The sequence below is a fragment of the Aulostomus chinensis genome, chromosome 22, assembly GCF_037954235.1.
Source record: "Aulostomus chinensis isolate RoL2024-O1b breed Wild chromosome 22, RoL_Achi_v1.0, whole genome shotgun sequence".
In the NCBI taxonomy this organism is placed as follows: Eukaryota; Metazoa; Chordata; class Actinopteri; order Syngnathiformes; family Aulostomidae; genus Aulostomus; species Aulostomus chinensis.
The window spans coordinates 6,763,003-6,783,903 of NC_141341.1; the positions used below are offsets into that span (position 1 = coordinate 6,763,003).

The 20,901-nt window shown below is 42.0% G+C and overlaps 1 protein-coding gene across 1 annotated transcript in view; it reads left to right on the plus strand.

Moving 5' to 3' along the window:
• necab1 (N-terminal EF-hand calcium binding protein 1) overlaps window positions 1-18,701 on the plus strand; it is a 33,283-nt gene extending 14,582 nt beyond the window's left edge. The window contains exons 6-13 of the mRNA XM_086193603.1: window positions 6,905-7,041; window positions 9,795-9,916; window positions 11,353-11,429; window positions 13,098-13,145; window positions 14,943-15,055; window positions 16,326-16,403; window positions 17,783-17,874; window positions 18,208-18,701. Coding sequence (XP_086049729.1) covers window positions 6,905-7,041; window positions 9,795-9,916; window positions 11,353-11,429; window positions 13,098-13,145; window positions 14,943-15,055; window positions 16,326-16,403; window positions 17,783-17,874; window positions 18,208-18,236 — 696 coding nt within the window. The 3' untranslated portion in view covers window positions 18,237-18,701. The remainder of the gene's footprint in view (window positions 1-6,904; window positions 7,042-9,794; window positions 9,917-11,352; window positions 11,430-13,097; window positions 13,146-14,942; window positions 15,056-16,325; window positions 16,404-17,782; window positions 17,875-18,207) is intronic.
• Window positions 18,702-20,901: the final 2,200 nt, after the last annotated feature.

Consider the following 20,901-nt stretch of genomic DNA (forward strand, 5'->3'; position numbering starts at 1 on the left):
TGTCCATGTCTGTGTTATTTATTTAGTACTCTTGTGGCCTGGGGGGAAGCCTGCTCCTTAGTCAGATGGAAGGTGTTTTTGAGACATTTCTACCTCCACCCTGAGGGCAGGAGGGAGGACAGGCAGTTATGTGGTGTTGATGGGTCCTTCGTGACCTTCCGGTACGTCTCCAAGAACCGCTGGGCGTACAGCTCCTGCAGGGTGGCAGCTCACAGCTGTGGATGTGCCAGGCAGCGTGCACCGCCTTTTCCAGCACCTTGCAGTCCACACAGCACCAGGTGATTAAGCAGCCTGAGGACTACATGTTGACTCTCGGTGCACAGCACTGTCAGCCAGTTTTAAAGATTAAATGAAGAAGAAATTCAGCTTTCTTGTGTGCGGCGAATATGTTTAAATATGTTTTAAGTTTAATGCTGTTTGTACCAGTTCAAGTTTAATTTTTCGCTTGTATCTGTGTCTTCATGTATGCCTGCACCCCCGTGATGCATGACATCTCATGCTGGGCATGTAATGATAATAACAGTGAGATGTTTGATCCACTCGCTGTGTGGCCTGAGCTTTTCTTGGCAAATCTCTCCCAGCGTGCTTCTCTGCTGCCCTGCTGGCTTCCTCAGATCTCCCACTAGTTAGATTTCCATTACATTACAGAGCCAAAATGGACGATCCAAAGATTATTAATGCTACTAATTAACCCCCAGTACAAAACATGTTATCAGTCTCTTTGGATGAGAAGCCAACATAGATCACTACATGGGCTGTACCCGCTTTTCTAAACAAAAATATCTTTTGATCGTGCATTATAAAGAAGTTCTTGAGAGAATCTTTCACCGAGAGGAGGGGAACAGTAAGGGGGTAAAAAGGTGTGATACAATACGATGCGATGTGATACGATACGATACAATACGATACTATACGATACAATATGATACGATAAGATAAGATATACTTTATGTTACCTCTTGGGGAACTTTGTCTTGGACTCAGAAGCTGCGCCATAAATGCCAACAACAGCAAACATGAAAGAACAAACACAATAAAACAACAAGCAAGACATCCCATCCACCATCAGAACAGAATTACACAGCCATATTGCATATGGACATACATATTGCACCGAAAAAACACATGCTAAAAGCCACTAAAATAAATTAGAATGAGAGCACACTGTAAAAACACAAGTTAAAATGCACTAAAATAAATAAAAATGATTGCACTGCCCCCCATCTACGGCCTCAAACAGCCTCGTTTAGGAGTTTGATGGAGACGGGGACAAATGCATTTTTAAAGCAGTTCAGTTTGCAGTTGGGAACTCTGTATCGTCTAGCAGATGGCAACAGTTCAGATGGTGAACAAACGAAGTCAAATGATCAGAAATATAAAATTAACAGAATGAGAGGAAGGAAGAGCAGTGGCTTATTAGATCTGCCGGCAGAGATTTTTCTCTCCACCGCTCTCTCTTCGTCTGGCATTTCTGACACACGCTGTGAAGCTCAAATTGCCCCTCAGATCTGCACTGAAGCACACATGTCGCCTTGCGGCTTCTTCAGAAACAGTGTAGGAGTCAAAACGTTTATTTTTCGCTCATCGCTTGTGAGCATTAAAAGACACGTAACATGCAATAACGCCTTCGGCTCCTTAAAACTACAGTGACAAGGCAATGACAGATTAGTTTAGGTGAACAATGGAACACTGGTGGCTCTGAGGCTGTCATCAATACATGGCAAAACCTAAGGGAGCTAAAGTTATTAAAATTTCTCCTGAGGGGAAGATGAATGTGTTCGGTAATATTCAGGAAACCTGGACTCACATAAAGGGATTAGACATTAGTCAGGAAAGAGCTTAAAAATAAGTTTTAATAAAACTCGGGGCGTGGGCAACCAGGCCAAGGGTGAGCAGGCAGAAGACAGAGTTCACAATTTGACATTTACACGTTCAACTAGTGTAATACGGAAAATGCAGAATCCTAAGACGTACATAATGCTGCTGAACAAGCAACACAAAGTTGAGGCGACGTCAGCTAGCAGCCAAATTTCAGATGCGATTGACGTCTCACAGGCTTTGGGTTCTTCTCTGGAGGAGCAAGTGAGTGTGGAATTGCAAAGTTCTAAAATCTCAAAACAAGTTAGTGCTGTTGAATGTCTGGAATTCAATTCAGTATGAGATGTTGTAACTGTGGGAGTAGCAAGGGAGTAGCCGCCTGGTTTCACGAAGCAGGCTGTGGCACCAGAGGGAAAGCTGGGATCAGAAAAGTCAGTGTCTCTGGGGTCTGTGAATGAATACTTATTTCAGAGGAATCCATTTGCCTGCAGATGGACACTGAGACATGTTGCTGTATGCCTGAAAAGAAAGCAATGTGGGGAGAGACTGTAAGTCAGTGCGATCAAATCATACCTTTTCTTTGCAAGATACACCCTTGAAAAACCCTTTCACTCAAAAAGAAATACATTTTGAGATAGGTTTCAAAAACTTGAACCGGGGTAGTACACAGTGAAATTCATCCTTCATTCCTGCAGAGGAAATGACACATACAGATCCGTCTGGAATCGTTTTGCAATCTTTCAGAACCTCGAAACTCAAATTGCACTTCAAAATCATTTACTTTGCTCTGACAATCGTCTAATTTAAGCAGGAGAGATGGCACAGGCAGCGTGGACACGTTCCAATTAAGAGTAATGAAACTGATTTATTCACCTTGCTGTGGACTTTTGCATCATTTAATCAGATTTAATATACAACAATAACTGAATCTTAATTGGGCTTTCATCGACATGCTCTGCACAGTTTTTCCCCTCACAACCACACAAATAAAAATGATTGGTCAAAACAGATCCGTCTGGATTACGTTGATGCTTCCATTTCAAGTAGTGTTTACTCCTTATCATCTACATGGTATCAAACACTCCTGTGACTTTACAGCGGGGAGGATACCAAAGGAATGACGTGCAGCATTTCTATGCGAGTGACCGGAGAGGAGAACAGATGCTGCATTAGTCACAGACTGAAGCTTGGTCGTCTCGGTTGAGAACCGCATTTGAGTGGGTGGTCTGGCTGTGGATACGCGTGTGTGTGTGTGTGTGTGTGAGGGGGCAGGTTGCTTGTGCATTTGTGAGGTGTTTCTTTTTTGCACTAGAAAAATTGTCATTGAGCTCATGTATATATATTCGTCGCATGTGCACGTGCGGGGGAGCCGGAACGAGGTCGTGCGTCTAAAACTGTGTCAGGCGTGTACACAAATCTGTTAACAGCGTTCGTTTGCTCGGGCACAGATATTCGTGCCAAAGCGATTCACAGCCTTCCCATACTCAAGCGCTCTCAGCCTTGACTTCAGAGTTTCCCTAACACAGCTCAGGTGTTTCTCACCTGCAGCTAGAGGAAGCCGCTGTGTCCTCATGCTTAACATTATTAGATTATTAATGACACAATAGTTTCCTCGCCTTATCCTGCACTATGATTTTTATTTATGGAAATGATATACTGTAAGAAAGTGATGTGGATGCCTGCAAAACAAACTAACAATTTTAATCATGAAGTTGATAACTAAAGGCTATTTGCACCAGCTGTGTGTCAGTTGTCAGTTGTTGGTAGTTGAAACACAAATGTTTATGATGAGGAGAAAATGCATAAATTACAATTAAAACTGTTATTAATTAGTAACTGGTGCAGCTCAATCCCAAGCCCTGACATTGGTGGGTGGCCTTTAAGAAAGCATTTCTGATTCCAATCAGTTATTTTTGGCATTACTAAGAGGAACTGCAATCAAGCTTTTAAAAGCAGACCTTTGCTCGGTGAATTATGATTGCTGTGTTAAGTGGGGGGTACGTTGTTAGAGCTGTGACTCGGAGGCTTAGCTTGATTTGGCTGTAGACTCTGAAGTAAACCTGTGCAGAAACAAAGACGCAACATTTTCAACAAAGAACTTATTGACCTTTTGTAGAGCTGAAAATTGCAGTTCAAGGGATGGGCAAGGAGCAGAAAAATCAGGCAGACCTTCAGTTGTTTAAAATGGCACACACACACGCACATAAACATGCACACATGTACACACACACACACACACACACACACACACACACATCACAGGAGGTAGTCCATGCTCAGATGCTCAGACAGGGGACTGACCTTTACCAATTTTTCGTGACTCACTCCCACTAAGTTTGTATGTGTGCGCACGCACGCGTGTGTGTGTGCGCGCGCGCGTGTTTGCTTAGAATGTCAGACATTGAATGAAACTACGACTATGATCATCTGGCAATGCTGCTCTTAGTTGGTCTGGGCCCTTTGGGCTCCAAGCTCACTTTGGTCCACACTCAAACATCTACAGTAACGTAGCGTAGGTAACGACCACAGATGCTCTTTAAAAAAAAACATCAACCCCTACGAGATGTGTCATCAGCCGGCGCCCCTCCTGACTATCATCCTACCATGTTTGGAAGTGTTGTGGACGACTGAAAGGAAGTTTAATTTTAGTTTTAGTGAAGCCAGAACTGCTCCGACAGACGGAACACAATAAAATGCTCTCTTGGTTGTACTTAAGAACTGGAATACTTTCAAGGTGTGTTGCACATGTGAAATGGTTTCAGTATTTATTCTGGTGACTTTATGTGGAAAAGGAATCAGTCATACTCTTTGCTTGATCCTATTTGAATGAATAACACAGCGACAATGCCCACAAATGAAGGAAATGTCTGTTAAGGGGGCCATCTTGTTTCTGAACCATGCAACCATGAGATCTGGTGCAGCTATGTGACCCAAAAGAATGATGAGTTTGCCTAAATATGTAATATATATGCAATCTGTTTACCATTTGCTGCAAATTGAGGTCTCTAGTTTCTCATAATTCACCTCAAAGCAGTTCAGTTTTTGGTCAGGAAGAAGTTTAATGATGTGCTCTGTATTCCAGACAAGCTGTGAGAGTTGAGCTTCCTCACAGGAGACCCCCGCGCATCATCTTAGCTTACTCTAATTAATGAGTTTATGTGCGCGTGTGCGTGTGAGCGATCGTGTGTGTGTGTGTGTGTGTGTGTGTGTGTGTTTGTGTGTGTGTGTGTGTATCTCCCCACAGGCTGCTTTTACAATCCAAAAAGATGCCGACATATTTCCTGTCTCTGCCTTCCACACACAACATTTCAGCACACATTGATACATTTGTCCTGTTCCTCTCCAAATCACTCATTGTTAGTCTGGTACGTAAACACGCGTGATGCTCATAAATGTGAGAGCAGGTGCGATTGTGCAAACATCAATTTCACGCCCCAAAATCCTTAATTCACCTTTGAATAGATCCAAAACAACACACTCAGCCTTGCTGCTCTCTTCTCTGCATGGCAAATGATCCTTCTCAAAATGCCAGTTGGATTTGTTCCCATCAGCTCTCCGTCTCAGCCTGCCAGCCTGCCACACAATAAAGGTACCTTTGTCTCAGCAAATAATAAATAGTAGACTCCATTGTTATTTCTAAAAATACTTTGGAAAATGGAAACGTTCCCCAAAATTGATGCCAACGTGTGCCAATTAGAAGCATCATTAAGAATCACCAAAATCAGCGGTACATTTGTGTTGCAACGAGAAAAATAAAACATCAGAATTCATTATTTAAAGCTGCATTCATGAATATCTTATGGATCAAATGACAATGTGAAATGAAACCTATTGCTTAGTTGTAGTTCCTGTCAGGTCTTCACAACACTTTAGCAACCTTGAGCTCACCGTCCTATGGATTTTTGTGGTTTTCAATGGTTTTATTACATCCTGATTTATTATTCTGCTATTATATTACTAATTTCCTTTCTTCTGTATCTGAATTACTTTTTTAATTTCATCACAGAAGATGAAAATTTGTTCAGCATAATCTAGAGGCACACAACATCTGGTATTCGCTGTGAGGTCTTTGGTTCTCATTGTGCGTGATGGATACGGCACGTCAAGTTGTGCAACGCACCTGAATTTGCATAATCACATCTCATCCTCTACTTTATGCAAACAAAGTCAATCAAACTCGAAAAGTCGGGGGAGCAGATTAAATATGAAGCGCGATTGCTGTATTTGCTTCAAATGTTTTCAGAAATATACATCTTTGCTGTAAAATGAGAAGGTTTCTAACTGTCAAGCTATCAAGCTAAACTTGAGTCACAAATCATTTCCCTGCCAGCAAGACCGATTTGATGCATCTACATGAAACGTTGTTGAATTTGGTGTGTCTCTAGCATTCGGAAGATTAAAAGCCCTGTGAAGATCTATAAAATATGCCGACTATGAAGATATTCAGGAATGATGGATGATTGGAATGATTGGAGAGGCTGATCAGATGGTGAGCGCCCACATCTGCCAGCTTGTTTGTCTTTCTGTTTGCACAGTTATGGAGAAAATGTGGTGCTGCCACCAAACCTGGTAAAGGGATGGAGCATTGACAATGGAGCAACTCATTACTGTGCACACACACACGCGCACACACATACACACATATGTGTATTATAGGTACCATAGCGTTATTGATATTAGCATTTTTTGGGCTCTACTTTGTTGTGTTTTAGTGTTTAGTGTAGTGTCTTAAAATGCTCCCTATGTATGAAAAAAAGAATGTTTTATGCTTCATGTATTTTTCTGTTGGCAGATGACAGACAACCATAAATGATTTAACACAATTAGGAGGGAGGATTTGGGCAGACCAGAGATGTCAGGTGATAAAATTGAAGCTAATAGTTGTTCCTCCTCTTCTTATTTTCTCATTTCTTCTCCACCTCTACTGCTCTGGAAGTACAGTTCCAAATGACTAATCTAGTATGTGTTTTTTAATTGAACTTGTGTGACTTAGAGCTGAAACATGTCACACTACCCTTCTCATTTGACTGTTATTTTCTGCCTCATTCCACCCACTCTAACTCCTCCTCCTCGTCTTGATTGACAGGACTATCAGGAGTCCACCCACCTGGAGCAGTTTGTGACCCGCTTCCTGCTAAAGGAGACAACCAATCAACTTCACTCCCTTCAAAGCTCGCTTGAGTGTGCCATGGAAACCACAGCGGAGCAGACTCGCCAAGAGAAGTAACCTTTTCACACGCGCAAAACACACGCACACACACACACACACACACACACACACACACACACACACACACACACACACACACACACACACACACAATCAAGCTTTAAAACATGGACAAAACGTACAGTGTCACCCATAATTACACTCCTCACATCTTATCTAACATTTTGCTAAGTACTTTTAAATGATTGTGTTATCAAAGTTGCGATGCTGGAACACTCTCCTGTAAACCTGCAGGTATCTGGGGTTTATTATGTATTGTCTAAATCCACCTCCTGTGGGGGGATGGTGGAGGTGACCAGGCACAGCGGGGAATGGAAAAAGTTCGGAGTGGTTGTCGTTCGGAGTTGAGGAAAATAAAAAGAAAAGAACTTGATTATTTATTAGTACAATATCTGACTGCTGTGAATTACATTATATAGCAGTAGCCCGCCATCTTAAAAACACCCCCACCATGCGCTCAGCAGTGGTTTGCAAAACAATTTAGCTTTGAAAGGAATGCGACCATGTGATTTCCATGCGTAGAAATGACCCTCACCCGGTGGCCTTCTCTGTTGTTGATTATGCCTCAGGCACTTGTTGTGGGGGCTTGGTGTGTGTGTGTGTGTGTGTGTGTGTGTGTGTGTGTGTGTGTGTGTGTGTGTGTGTGTGTGTGTGTGTGGATTCATGCGGTACTTGATCCATCTGCTTCAGAACACAGGCATGGCCCTGGTGCATTTGGTTCATTAGCGATGATGACTCACCTCTGTATGAGTGCGCAACAAGATGTGGTATAGCCTGTGTGTCGGTATCCTGTTGGTACTCTGCTCATGTTGTGTTACATGGAAGGGTTATGACACACTTTTTTTGCATTTTTATCATCTGAATTAATTAAAGCACCTGAAGCACATGAGTTGATTGATGTTCATAATTGGAGGCCCAAACAGTCTTGTCAAATGAATCAACCTGAGGTAAAATCATACCACATGATCAAATACGCCCAGTTCACAACGTTCTTTTTTAGCAGTAACAGTTGATTTACTTCACTGTAAAAGCATTACAGATGCTTTTTTGCTGTGGACGTGTTGCTCTCAGAAGGAGAATAAAATGGGGTTCATATAATTCCCATTTCAGTCCAAAAAAAACCCAACCCTCCACCAGCTCTTCCTTCCTCTCCTCCTGTTTACTCCTGGCATTTTTCTCACTCTTTCCCTCTCATGTCATCTCAGAGTCTGACTGTCCCTCGCTCCCAGAACTGCTTCTCTCTCTCCAGCATCCTTCTGTGAATTGACAGACTTGAGATATTCCCTCATGAATCTGAATGCAATCACTCTCTTCTAGCAATCACCTAGAGGATCCGGCTGCGTCTCTGATGGCTTTAAATTGGTTTCTGTGGTCAGCTTTACACGTGTGAAGAGGCTGCGGATGAGTTCATATTCATCCCTACTCGTGACCCAGAGGCAAACTATCATTGACAAAAAAGATACTCGCGAAGACAAATTCTTTGCTCTGAGAAGGTTTTACAGGGCAGATTATCAGTCTTGATGACTCAGTGGATTAAAAACCCACTTTTGAGCTGGTAATGAAACATTTGAGACGTGAACGCGAAAAGGTCCTGGAGCTTTGCTTTTACCTCCTAACTCCCTCGTTCTCTCTCTCGACTGACATGTAGGCTGTGGGGGAATCTTGCTCTACCACTGATCGCGATGGCAATTAAAGCCGCTACGTAGCCAAGAAAATGAGTCATTGGCCAGCCGAGTGGGACCTGTCATCAATTCCCCCTCCTCCATACATCACGCATAGACGTGTCACTGCGGCTCGTGAATTAATTATACTGCAGTTTCCCCAGATGTGGAAAGGAGAATTTCTAGTACCCATCTCCCTGCAGCACAAGCAACACTTCAGTATTTTTAATTATGAATTAGAGAAAATGCATCACATGATCTCTGCATGTAGAAGCTACCTCACATGTGTGTAAAACCTAGAGATTTACAGTTGATTAATGCATAAGTTCATATACAAAGAAATGTTCCAGATTTATTTTGCTATGAATTCATTTTTAATGTAGGCACGTCTGATCATGACAGCCCAGTTTTGCTCATTATCAGTGTTGACCAAACAACAATAAATGAAAGATTTATAGTCTTTTGCAAATGTTTTAAAAACAAAGAAACTCTTCTATTATTACATTTGTTAAGCCAGGGTGCTGAACATCTCCACACTGTGGAGATTTTTACATTTTCTTTGTCTGAATCTCTGACTGATATCGCTGTTCCACCATGAAGAGTTTGCATTTGTCTTTATTTTCTGGTGTTTCGTATGCGGAAGGCTTCACACCCTCTCCTGATTTCAGAGGTGGTTAACACCCTCCTTTGTGAGAAAGCTCTAAGTGTTGATAGGAATATTGACATTGTTGTTTTTTTTACACTGATTTTTGCTGTGTTCACATTGTGTTGTGTTCCCAAAATTTGTAATTATTGCCTATCAAACATAGTCAGATATTGGAATAATTAAATGCACAGGAAAATGGAGTAAAAACCCTTTGTAAAAAAAAAAGAAAAGGAAAAGGAAAAAAAAGTTGTGTTTGCACCAAATGTGCACATACGCTCACCAGTTAACGATAATCAAAACTCATCCTGAGGTCCTCTCAATACCAACTTGACACACAGAAGATCAGGACCCTTGGTGTGGCGTTTAAAGTAAGAAGAAGTTAAATAAAATGTGTAGAAATACTCATGATGTCTGAATAACTGCCCCATGTGGTCCCCAGACAGGGCCCTCTGAAGCCCGAGGTTCTGTCCATCCAGTGGTCGGGGCGTCGCTCCAATCGGAGGCTCCAGAGGAACAGCAGCTTGTCTCCCAATAATCCGCTGCTCAGTCTCGTCAATTCAGGTCAGGTTTGTTGGTTTGAGTCGGAGTTTCTCAGCCACACACGCCATGCGTGGATGTATCACTTTCTCTTGTCATGTTTCATGGTTTTGCGTTGTTTTCCTGTCTTTTGTTATATTATCTCAACGCTGGCAGCAGCACGAAAAGCAGCAGCGAGTCTCCACAGGCCAGGAAACAGATCACAGGAGGGGAGGGACGGTTGTGTAGGTGTGAGAAAGAAAGTGGAGAGAGACTGAAGATGAGGGTTGTTTCCCTTTGTGTTAGCGATCAAAGTCTATCAGTGTTCTGGCATTTTGCAGGAGTCTAACTTGGGCTTCTGCATGTGTGCATGCAAAATGAAAATGACCTCCTTAAGACTCCCAGCTGTGACGTGACAGTGTGTCAGCCTGTATTAATCTATTAAACTTTTACCACATTAAGTCTCTGTGCACGCCAGAGGCAATACGAAAAATAGAAATATCAAGTTTGATGCCTTTATACTATTGCAATCACATACACAAAGGATGTTACCATTAATGTGATAAGATGATGGCTGACAGCTTTGTCTGCTTCTTTTCTTTGTTGCAGTGTTGAAAAGTGTTGTTAGCTTTTTCCTACCTAACAACTTTAATCAAAAAAAATATTCGCTCTGAAAACTAGAATAAGGAACGGCTGCAGGAAAGGCAATGCGAATGTTGCTGAATGAAAGAGCCAAACATTTCTTCTAAAATTAAATTTCTACTTGAAAATGTACTGGATTTTAAGGTTTCAGAGTGGAGTGAGCTGAAACATTAACAGTCCAAAGTAAATTAAAATAAAGAAAAATCTGGAAAAAAAGGTTGATAGCAGATGTCTAAAAGGAAGAAATCTGGAAAATTCAACCATCGATGTACTTACACAGCTGAGGTTTTTGATATGTAAATGTTTTCCTGTTGCGAAAAGTTCACGATAAGAAATAAAGTATTCAGCAACGCCACTTCAGCCCTGAAACAATTTCAGATAGTTTTACAAGTGTAAGATGCAAGCAAACCGAATCAAATCTGGAGTACGCGTTCAAGATGTAGACATTAACTTTGTAATCCGTATTTTTGCATGTGCTCCTGTTGAATCTCCTGTCATCGGTTTTCTTCTGTGGTATTATTCTCTCAGGCTGATTGTTGTACGTATTTAACTGTTCTTTGCACACAGCGGTTTCTCCTTCAGTCCTCCATTGCGGATTCAGCTATTTTATGTTGAAGCCATAAAATTGGATTACAGGCCTCAGAGCTCTTAAATTGATCGCCACGATTGTTTGTTGCAGGACATGAAAGGAAACAGACAACATTTCAGAGAATTCGGTGGGAAAAAAAGACAAGAATCGATGACCCAAAATGTTTGAATGCAGCCAATGTACGCTGCCCCTTTCATCATCCCGTCACCTTTCTGAATAAAACCCATCTCTTGCTGTGTCTCCACTATAGGTGCTTATGATGAAGACAGCCAGTGGATGACCCAGGTCAACAGACTGCAGAAGCTTATCGACCGTTTAGAACAAAAGGTGACCTGCTTTCTTTCTTCATTTCTCTCCACCCTCTACTATTTTTATACCCCTCTTTTCATCTCCATCTGGTCTTTGCATCACCCTCTCCAATGAAACACAAATTACGTCCACGTTAACACCTTCCCACGTTCCAAACTCACACATATCCGTACAACCGGCGAGGAGAAACTAGCCGCACCGCTGCAACATATGTGAATGTGCCGAAAGTATCATTCTACAATTCTACAATTTCATTTAGCAGACGCTTTTGTCCAAAGCGACGTAGTATCATGAAGTCTGACACATTTTAAGAGTCCAACATCGCCGCCGTGGACTCGGTGACCACGGATAAACCTGGACCCTCAAATGAAATGATTTGTTTTTAATGTAATTAAAAGCGCAATATATAAACTCCCAACAGGGGGCTGCATCACCTGAAAGTTGAGAAGGTGGTTGGTTTGAAATCCCTTCCCAAAATATATGGACTGTATTTAGCACATGAGCGCAGAAAATTGTCCAGACATACAACGGTGTAGCTGCAGATTCAACTGTATGATTTGTACACTGTTTTAAGGTCCGCTATTTCCTCCCAAAACTGGTTGAAGATCCTCTTGTATGAAGATCCAAGCTTTCTTTCAGCCTCACAAATTCATCCTTCTTCCTAGCTGGTTGCTGACTAGACAGGACATAAGAAGAGAAATGTTAACTAGAGCAAATGTGGGAGTTTTTCTTCTTTTTTCTTTCAAAATAAAGAGTCAGCGTGAGAAGGTATTTTCACACAACTGCCACGTAACCTGTTCACTGACGCACAGAGCCTGTTGGAACATCTTCCTACTGCCTGCTCCCTCACAACGCATGAGGAATCACAAAGGTCAAAGGTCAAATGTGTGTCAGTGTACTGTTTCAATGAGGAATTGTGATGCTGCACAGATAACCCTGCCTGTAGATGAAACGTTTACAGATCCGTGGAAAAATCACTCCATTATCATTTCAGAATGGTTTTCAATTCATATGTGAATAATGACACAAGAGTTCCTTTTTGTATTAAAATAATCATAATTAGATTTTTTTTTTCTCAGTCTTTCAGCCCTGCAACTCTTTGCTTCCAATGTAATTGACATAATTTCACCGTCATAGATTATAGTTATTGATTATTTTGGTCATTGAGTATTTTTGGGATCGTACAGTGGATTAATTGAATAATTTAATATATATCGATCTTTTTAATGATGAATAGTAGTCTTTTCAAATGAGTGAATTATTATTTTTAAAACTATAAACTTATGGTATTATTTGCATTGCATAATGACGTGCAGCATTTTGCTTGCGTTTATTTTCTTGACCGAACTCATCTAAACTATTCCACTTTCACCCTGGACATGTTTTTTTACTCTTAATTCCTCCTCAGTCATTGACATTCCTCCTTTTGTTTTTTTAGTTAAAGGCAAAGTGTAGATCCTCAGCGCTCAGAAGATTAGTAAAATAAAAATAAAATAAAATGTGGCAAAAGTCTTCAGTTATACCCCCAATACTACTTCAGTTATACTACAGTATAGCCAAATTAAACAGTAAAACTGTGTTGAACCCCACATAAATGCTGTTAGAATCACACAGTCCAGCTCCGTTGGCGCGTCTTACCAGCGTGTCTTTGAGAGTCTAACGTTTCTCCTGAACTCTCCTCTGCAGGAGATTCGACTGGAGCCAGTTGAGGAGGAGGTCTTGGAAAGCAAACTGGTGAGTTTTCTGACTTTCTTTCTGCCTGTTGCCACCAGTTTGTGTCGCTCTGTTCTCACATGGCGGCGTATTAGTGATGGGAGGCCACAGCGATGACAAGCGCTCGCCTGTTGTCATAGCAACAGCAGGGCTGAAACATGTCAGAAGCGCTTTCCCCCCTCTTCCTTTGCTCCGTTTGTGTCCCTGTTTTAGACTCAGTGTACAGACTTTCACAGACGAGGGTCATGAGCAGCAGGTGGGCAGGTGGGAGGACGAGTCAGTCGGCGATTTTTGATATCTAACGTGTAAAATTTGATGAAGAATTATTTTGCGTGTGGAATTCGTGTGTTTTTTGTGTGTGTGGTGTCACAGCATGTATCCCAGCAGCATCACACACTAGTTTTTCTGAAGGAAACCATGCATGTGAATATTGCATGGCTCTGTCATGTCTCATGACTGCTTTGGCACCGACGTCTCCTCCCGTGTGGGAATGAATCAATACGTGATTGGTTTATTGCTGCATGTCACAGGAAGTAAATGTGCTGCTGGGAGACAAAACAGAATTGACCCACAACAAGGGTCTGATGTGTGATGGTGTCCCTGTGTGATTACATGCTGGAGCGTGTGTGTCCCCGAGTGTGTGTGTGTCTGTGTGTGTGTGTGTGTGTGTGTGTCTTTCTCTCAAATTAGTCACCGAGCGAGGGTCCTGAAGTGTTCATCAATCACACACACACACACACACATACGTCAGTAACATACACAGTGCACCTCTGGCCCGCAGGCTTCCTCTACCCACCAACCCCTCTGATTATCAGGTTTCTGTCACTATTTCTCTATTTCCTCTCATTTCCTGCTGTCGTCTATTCACACTTGTCATTTTCAAGGTTAAATCCTGAAGGTTCGCTGGTTCACTAAACTCCACAGATAGATTCTGAATATGAACACAACAATTATTTAGGCACCAGAAATGTTTGTGTGTAGTATTGATCGTGTTTGACTTGGCCTCTTTGATAGCAGGCACATTCAGGGCTGATCCAGGAAACTTTTAAGTCCTTCTGCTCCTGCAGCCTAGGCAGTGTTGTGTGGACCAGATGTGGCATTAATATAAGGAGCTGGGCTTGTCTTGGGCCAGATGTGGGCCAAACATTCACTGCTATCTCCTTTCATGTTTCGCAAGAGAGGTGGAACGCACAGACTCGTCGCATCTTCCAAAACATCTGCATCATCTGATGATGATTTATTTTGTTAATTCATCTGCATTCGTATCAAACGTGAAACCATTGAGTCATAAATGTCGCTTTCTCATCTGAAGTTGCTAATCTGACAACAGAAACCACAAACAGAGGAAGTCTTGGCACAAATATCTGCTGTCTGCACAAAATCTTCAGCATCCGTAGCCGATGGGCTCGGGGTTGCTCATTGACTCAGGCGTTAAATCATTTATTCGCTTGTCATCAGCACATTGGATTAAAGAGAATGTAGAAGAGGTGTTCTGTACACATTATTTTGGAGTACAGTTTTTGTGTATTAGATTGAACACTCCAGCCAAGATCTTCACTGTCCTTTTCTAACACTTATTATAAAAGATGTGTGTGTTCACCTTGCAGTCCTCTGTGAGTCACCATCGCTGTGGCAACATGCTGAGCCAACGTGAAAACTGGTCTTAAGATGTCTGAACGCCCCCAGCTCCCTCGCGCACTGTAGCCACAGAAGCTAATGATGACCCTCTGACTTTACATGTTATCATTTGTGTGTGTGTGTGTGTGCTCTGTATGTGTGTGTGTGTGTGTGTGTGTGCGCGCGCGCACGCGTTCATAGCACATCCTCATCGTCCAGAGGCAGCTCTCGGTCCTGGAGGAAGAGCTGGAGGAGTTTCGTCTGGCTCTCAGACAGTACATGGAGTGTGCCTGCGCTCAGACCGGATGTCTACAGTCAGTTTAGACTCTCTTTGTTCTGTTTGTATCATTTTGACTTTGTCTTTCTCTATAAAGAAAAAAAAAACACAACCACAACAATGACATTTAAACAGGAAAAGTAGGAAGCAGTCCACATAAATAAAGAAATGGATTCATAATAAGCTGTGTTGGTTCACCCTGAGACTGTAGAAGGCTCCATAAAGTTCTTGCCCATATGACTCATATTTCAGTCTCACAAAAGCATCGTCCCTTTGGACTCCACACTCTCTCTCTCTGTCATAAAATGTAACATGTATTTTTGCTGGATCCTGGAAATGGAATCAGCCTAGAAACCACCGACTGGCTCTCTGTTGTTTAAACATGTTCGTGTGAGTGTTGAGCAGCGCTGACTACGCAGTTGCCTCAAGCACAAGATGTCAGGAAGGCGCCGCGAGTGTTAAAGCTCATATTCAACAGTTCAGATAACAGAGAGGACACTGTGTGACCAGAAAGACATCACTAAAAGGTACTTTCCATTCGTTACACAGCTTCTAAAGTAATACTTTAGTCAGTAACACACGAGTGGACACTCAGCAGGCGATGAAGAAAGCTCACGGTTTATCCCAAAGACGGCCGCTCCGTTTGTGCTGCTGGACTGTGGTTCCTCGGCTCTGGGTTTCTGAGGAGACTTCCAGTCTCTTAATTTGTCTGGCCTAGTCATTAACATCTCTATTCAAATTGTGAGCTCAACTAATTGTTTTACAGACAAACTGATAGCCATACATCAGTTATCATGAGAACAGGGTGTCTCAGTGCTTTAATCCGGAGTTTTCATGCGATTCAGGGTTATTTAGGGTTAAAGGTTATGATCACAAATAAACAGAAAACTGGCATGACCAGGAGATTTTACTGCTCTCCTTAAGCCGTGCACTCGGTCATAAAACACTCTATCAGAAGACAAAAGAACATTTACATTTTTACTCCTCAGCTGGAGATTTCAAGCGTCAGCCGCGTTATCCTTGTCGATCTGTGGCTAAATTCAGCCTGGGTAGAACAAATGGAATCACATTCACCGTCACTTTCGTTTAAGCCAAAAATACAGCAGCCTTAAGCACAACATGACGTTCACTTGGTTTGTCATGGCGATTTTCTCTAAGTACAAAATAAGAAGTAAACATTCCCAAATTTCTGGGAGAAACCACAAAGAATAGAGGCTGCTGAGACAGGGAGCCTGTTGGGGGGCATGATGTAGCGCTCTAATTAGCGATTACGTAACTTGTGCTCTCTCTTGTTTTGCATTTGGCAGCATCGCAGTTCAGCGGCTGGCAAATGAATCACGCTTCATCCTCTATGAATTCTGGGAGCACAACAACGTGTGGAAGAAGTGAGTATTAGCTTGCATCATATGCATCGTGACTAATACATCCCCTTGCTCAGCTTGGACACATCTCGGTTTGCACTGCAAGTAGCGACGTTGTCCCCAGTAAAACTTGGATGAAAGGAATGAAGAAACCAAGAGTGCTGCTATGAGATGATAGAAAGTGAGACTTTGTGTTCACGTCTTAAATGTCTGCAACTTCACATTTTGAATCCGTATTTGTATTATTGCACCACGTCCACTTAATTCTCTCAGCAGACACTCAGAAACGAGAAAGTTGTAGATCTGGACTCGGCTGCTGATTAGCTCAGTGACATGCCAATATCTGCGGGAGGATGTTAAGTATAAATACACAAGGTGCCAATCTGCTCATCAGGGGCAATCGTTCTACCTCCTGAGACTCCTGTTTCTGTTTTCTTGTATCCATGGCAACAACAGTGGTTTGGAGGAATTATATTTTCAGTTTGTCCCCCCCCCCGTTCCATTCTTGTTAATGTCATATCGTAAGAGTGCCTTGAGGGAATTCCTTCAAATTTGCCACAATTTGTCCCCTGGAACTTCAGGATGAATAGCAAAGATTTGCTGGTAAATGGTCAAAGGTCAAGGTCAATATCACCTCACAAGTTCACAACATCTCCGGAGCATCTTGAGGACATTGCCTCAAATGTGGTAAAATATCCAATTGGACTGGCCAGAAAACATGGTGGTCAAAGGGAAAAGGTCAAGGTCACTGTGACAGGCACACTCGACGGAGGTATACAACTGCAATGCAGTATTTCTGCTACATGAATATTTTAGTACAAAATTCATCAATGTTTCATAGACTGCCAAAGAGTTACTTTTCAATAGCTTCCGTGTCAAGTGAACAGGGAACTCCAGTTCTAATTTTAGTACCTGACTAGAAGTATATAACACACCTCTTTTTGTTTCTTTTTATTGCCTCCTATATTTCAAATTAATATTTTAATGTAAAATCCATTCATGTTTCATATACAGCAATGTATCTGTTCTTTTTGTATCCTGATAGCTTCCATGTCACGTGAATGAGGGACTTCAAATCGTTGCCTGTTGACTATTAGAACTAGACTGGGAAAATAGGATAAAACTTCTTTTTTTTAAATCTGCATTTTATTGCCTTTATTCTATAAGAATTTTGTACTGCAAAATCCTTCATTTTTATACAGAAAAATTAGTTTTTTCTTTCCCGTATATATTCATACGTACTCTTTCTATTGGTGTGCTTTTAGTTGCTTCCACATTATGTCTGCTGCCGGTTTACGAAGCCGCTGCTCAGTATGCTCATACTTGCATTTGTCCCTCGCCCTGGACAAACCCGAGCTGTCTCAGGAGGATTTTATATTTTGAGTTTCTTGTCTTCCGTCCAGCCACCTGCAGACCAACTACAGTAAGACCTTCCAGAGGGGGAACGTGGACTTCCTGGAAACTCCTGAGACTTTAACCACCATGCTGGTTCCTGGTAGGATACTAAACAGTTCCACTCACACGTTGAAACTGATCGAATGAAATTAAGATGATTAATATTATCTTCGCTTTGTCCTGATGACTCGTAGAATCCTCAGGTATGGAGAGACAATAGACTGATGATGCTTACAAATGCGTGTTTGAACTCATGCAACACATCTGAATAGATCTGATCAAAGGCTTTCAGGAGACATACAAAATCATTTGTGTCACGTTTTTGTATTTATCTAAATATCGTAAGTGTTAAATGATCAGGTTACATTTGTGTGTGAATAAACCACAGAGAGAAGAAGAACCAGTGAATGTTTGTCTTTTATCTCCCCCTCAGCCTCATGGTGGGTCCTCAACAACAACTGAACGAGTACGACGGCCCTCCCTGGTTGCACACACACTGGGAAGTCCACAACAACACACACACACACACACACACTGACTCAACACAGTCATGGTGATTAGTATCAATTTCATGACTTCTATGTTTCTTCATAGTTAGGTGGTAGCTAAAATCGCCCACACGTGTGTGTGTGAGTTCACACTTCTAGAAGACGCTATGACGTCCTTAAAGCAATGACCTCATCCGACGTCCCGTTGGTACGACATCATCACTTTGTTTGACGTGACATCATCTGCAGCCCAGGGTAGTTCATGTGAGCTGAAGCGTGTTGTGAGTGTGTGTGACATGGTGCGCTGTGAGTGTGTGTGAGTGAGAGATTTAATTGTACCAATTGTAGCAGCTCATTAAAACATCCTGTTGTTTCTGTATTTATGTGTCAATCTGAGATTTAAAACAAACAAATCTGTTGGTCTGAAATAAAGACTATATTGTTGTGTATGTTGCATTTGTGTCTTCTGTTCTATGTGGAAATCATGGACTTGTTTTTGTTGATTTGATGTCAAAATCCAGATCCTTAAGAATGCCAAGACTGACGCTTTAGGTGCAAGTTAGAGTTGATGCGTGGTTGACTGATGGTTTTCTTGCCTGCTGAAAGTCATACTGTGGTTGCCACAACCCAACCTCAAACTGACATCTTCCAAGGGGACGCCATCTAAATGATTGCAAACACTGCCATCTAGTGACAGAAAGAAGAACTGCAACTATTAGAGCAGAACTCCTATCATTTCCATTTGGAGAAGAGCGATATTTCCTTTAAGAGTCCACTATAGCTTATTGATTGCTTCCATATCATAAAAGTTGCAGCTTATAATTTTTGTTTCACTCTCCTGGAACTGAGTAATCACAACAACGTGATGGAAGTATCTGCCCGTGAGAGACCCAGTGAGGTGTCATGCAGTATAAACTTGATTTTGTTTTTCTGGTTGATGCAACGTTGGTGTTGTTTGTGTTCTTTGTAATCAGACAAAACAGTCCTTTCTTGAAAGAGTTTTGTAAAACCGCCAGCTCACTAAAGCTACACAGGCAACCCTGGAAATTCCCCCGGCTGGTGTTCAGAAATAGTTACAAAAACAGAATATTTCCACGGTTATCAGCGTGTAGGGGTGTTTAAGTACCATTAGATAGTCATAATCTGGAGAAGCAACACCAATCAAATCTGCTGCTACATTAACGCCACTGAGACTTCAAGTGAATAACCTTTGACCGTCTTGTTACCACGGCAGCTTTCGAGGGTGGGGACATAAGAGGCAGCACGAATTTGAAGTCGATGTGTTGGAAGCAGGAATGGATGGGCTGGGCTATCTTGTGCTAGGAAACCTTTGCTCCACGTCATCATAGGTTTGTTTTGTTTTGTTTTTTAACACGTGGCACTTGCAGAAAGGCTGTTGCATATCAAGATGGCACACTGCAAAAATAGGTCAGGAAGAGTTTGAGGAGCGTGCTGAGCTGGCCTCCAGAACCAGCATCTGAGGGATGTTCAGGACACACTGTTCACAAGACTTAAAATGCAAGAAAAGAACCCAGCAATTGTTACCACAATTGCTATAACCCTGCAAAATTGCTGATTCACATCTCCTCTCGCCCCTTGATATCCTGTCAGCTGTCAAGTAAAATGTATAAAAGTCTAAAATGTCACAACCATGAAGCAGGAAGAATGACTCGATAGCAGCGGTCACATTGGGAGAGGGAGAATTTTCAGATCTGCTCTTGAGGTGATGACAGGAAAGCCGTCAGATAGGCAGACAAATAGAGACGAGCTGACGGTCGACACAAGATGTCTGTCAGAAGGACTCGTCCAAAAAAACAAAGACATGCAAGAAAAACGGCTGCTCGAAAGGAACTGGACGAGACTCCAAATAGAGGGACACAGGTGAGGACGGAAAAAGGGGAAATAAAGCAGATAATTAACCCGTCATAAAGAACAACTTCACACGCACAGGACATTAAATGCTAAACAGAACCAAAGCACCAATACAGGCTCTGCCCTGAGGAAAAGCAAAAGGGAGAAATTCTTGCTGTCTGATGTCTTACATCTGTTTTATTAAACTTTCTATATGACACTCTTGAGCCCCCAACTGCAGTTATCATGCATAATCATGCAAATCTGCCTGTGTAACAGAGCAAACGCAAGATAATGAATAAACTTATTATGACACTCGTGTAAAGTAACAGCTTTATAAATCTGTGGTTGGGAATCTGTGCTTTATATTAAATCAATCAACCCACCTCGGATTATTATAGTGCATCGTACCATTTAGAATATTTCAGTTCATTTCTAAAGATTTGGAGCTAAGCGTCAAACATCTATCTGCTCTTTTTCATAAAACAATCAAAAAAATAATTTTCTGAAACCCTAGAAAGTTTGCATGAAGAGAGAAGAATCTGTACTGGTTAAGGCTGCTCAGCGAAGAAGCGGATGTTGATATAACGCTCAGTGAGTGTCGTGGACGTAGAGTGCGCCCTGGGAGCTGACTGTCCTCCAGTGCTGTCACATCACCCTTCATGGACTCTGCACACACGGAGGACACAGCACCAGAAAGGCAAATACAGGCAGCAACATACAAATCCACCTTAATCCTTCTCAGTGCATCGCAAATGGAGTCATGACTCATCGCCGTGGTGATGGAT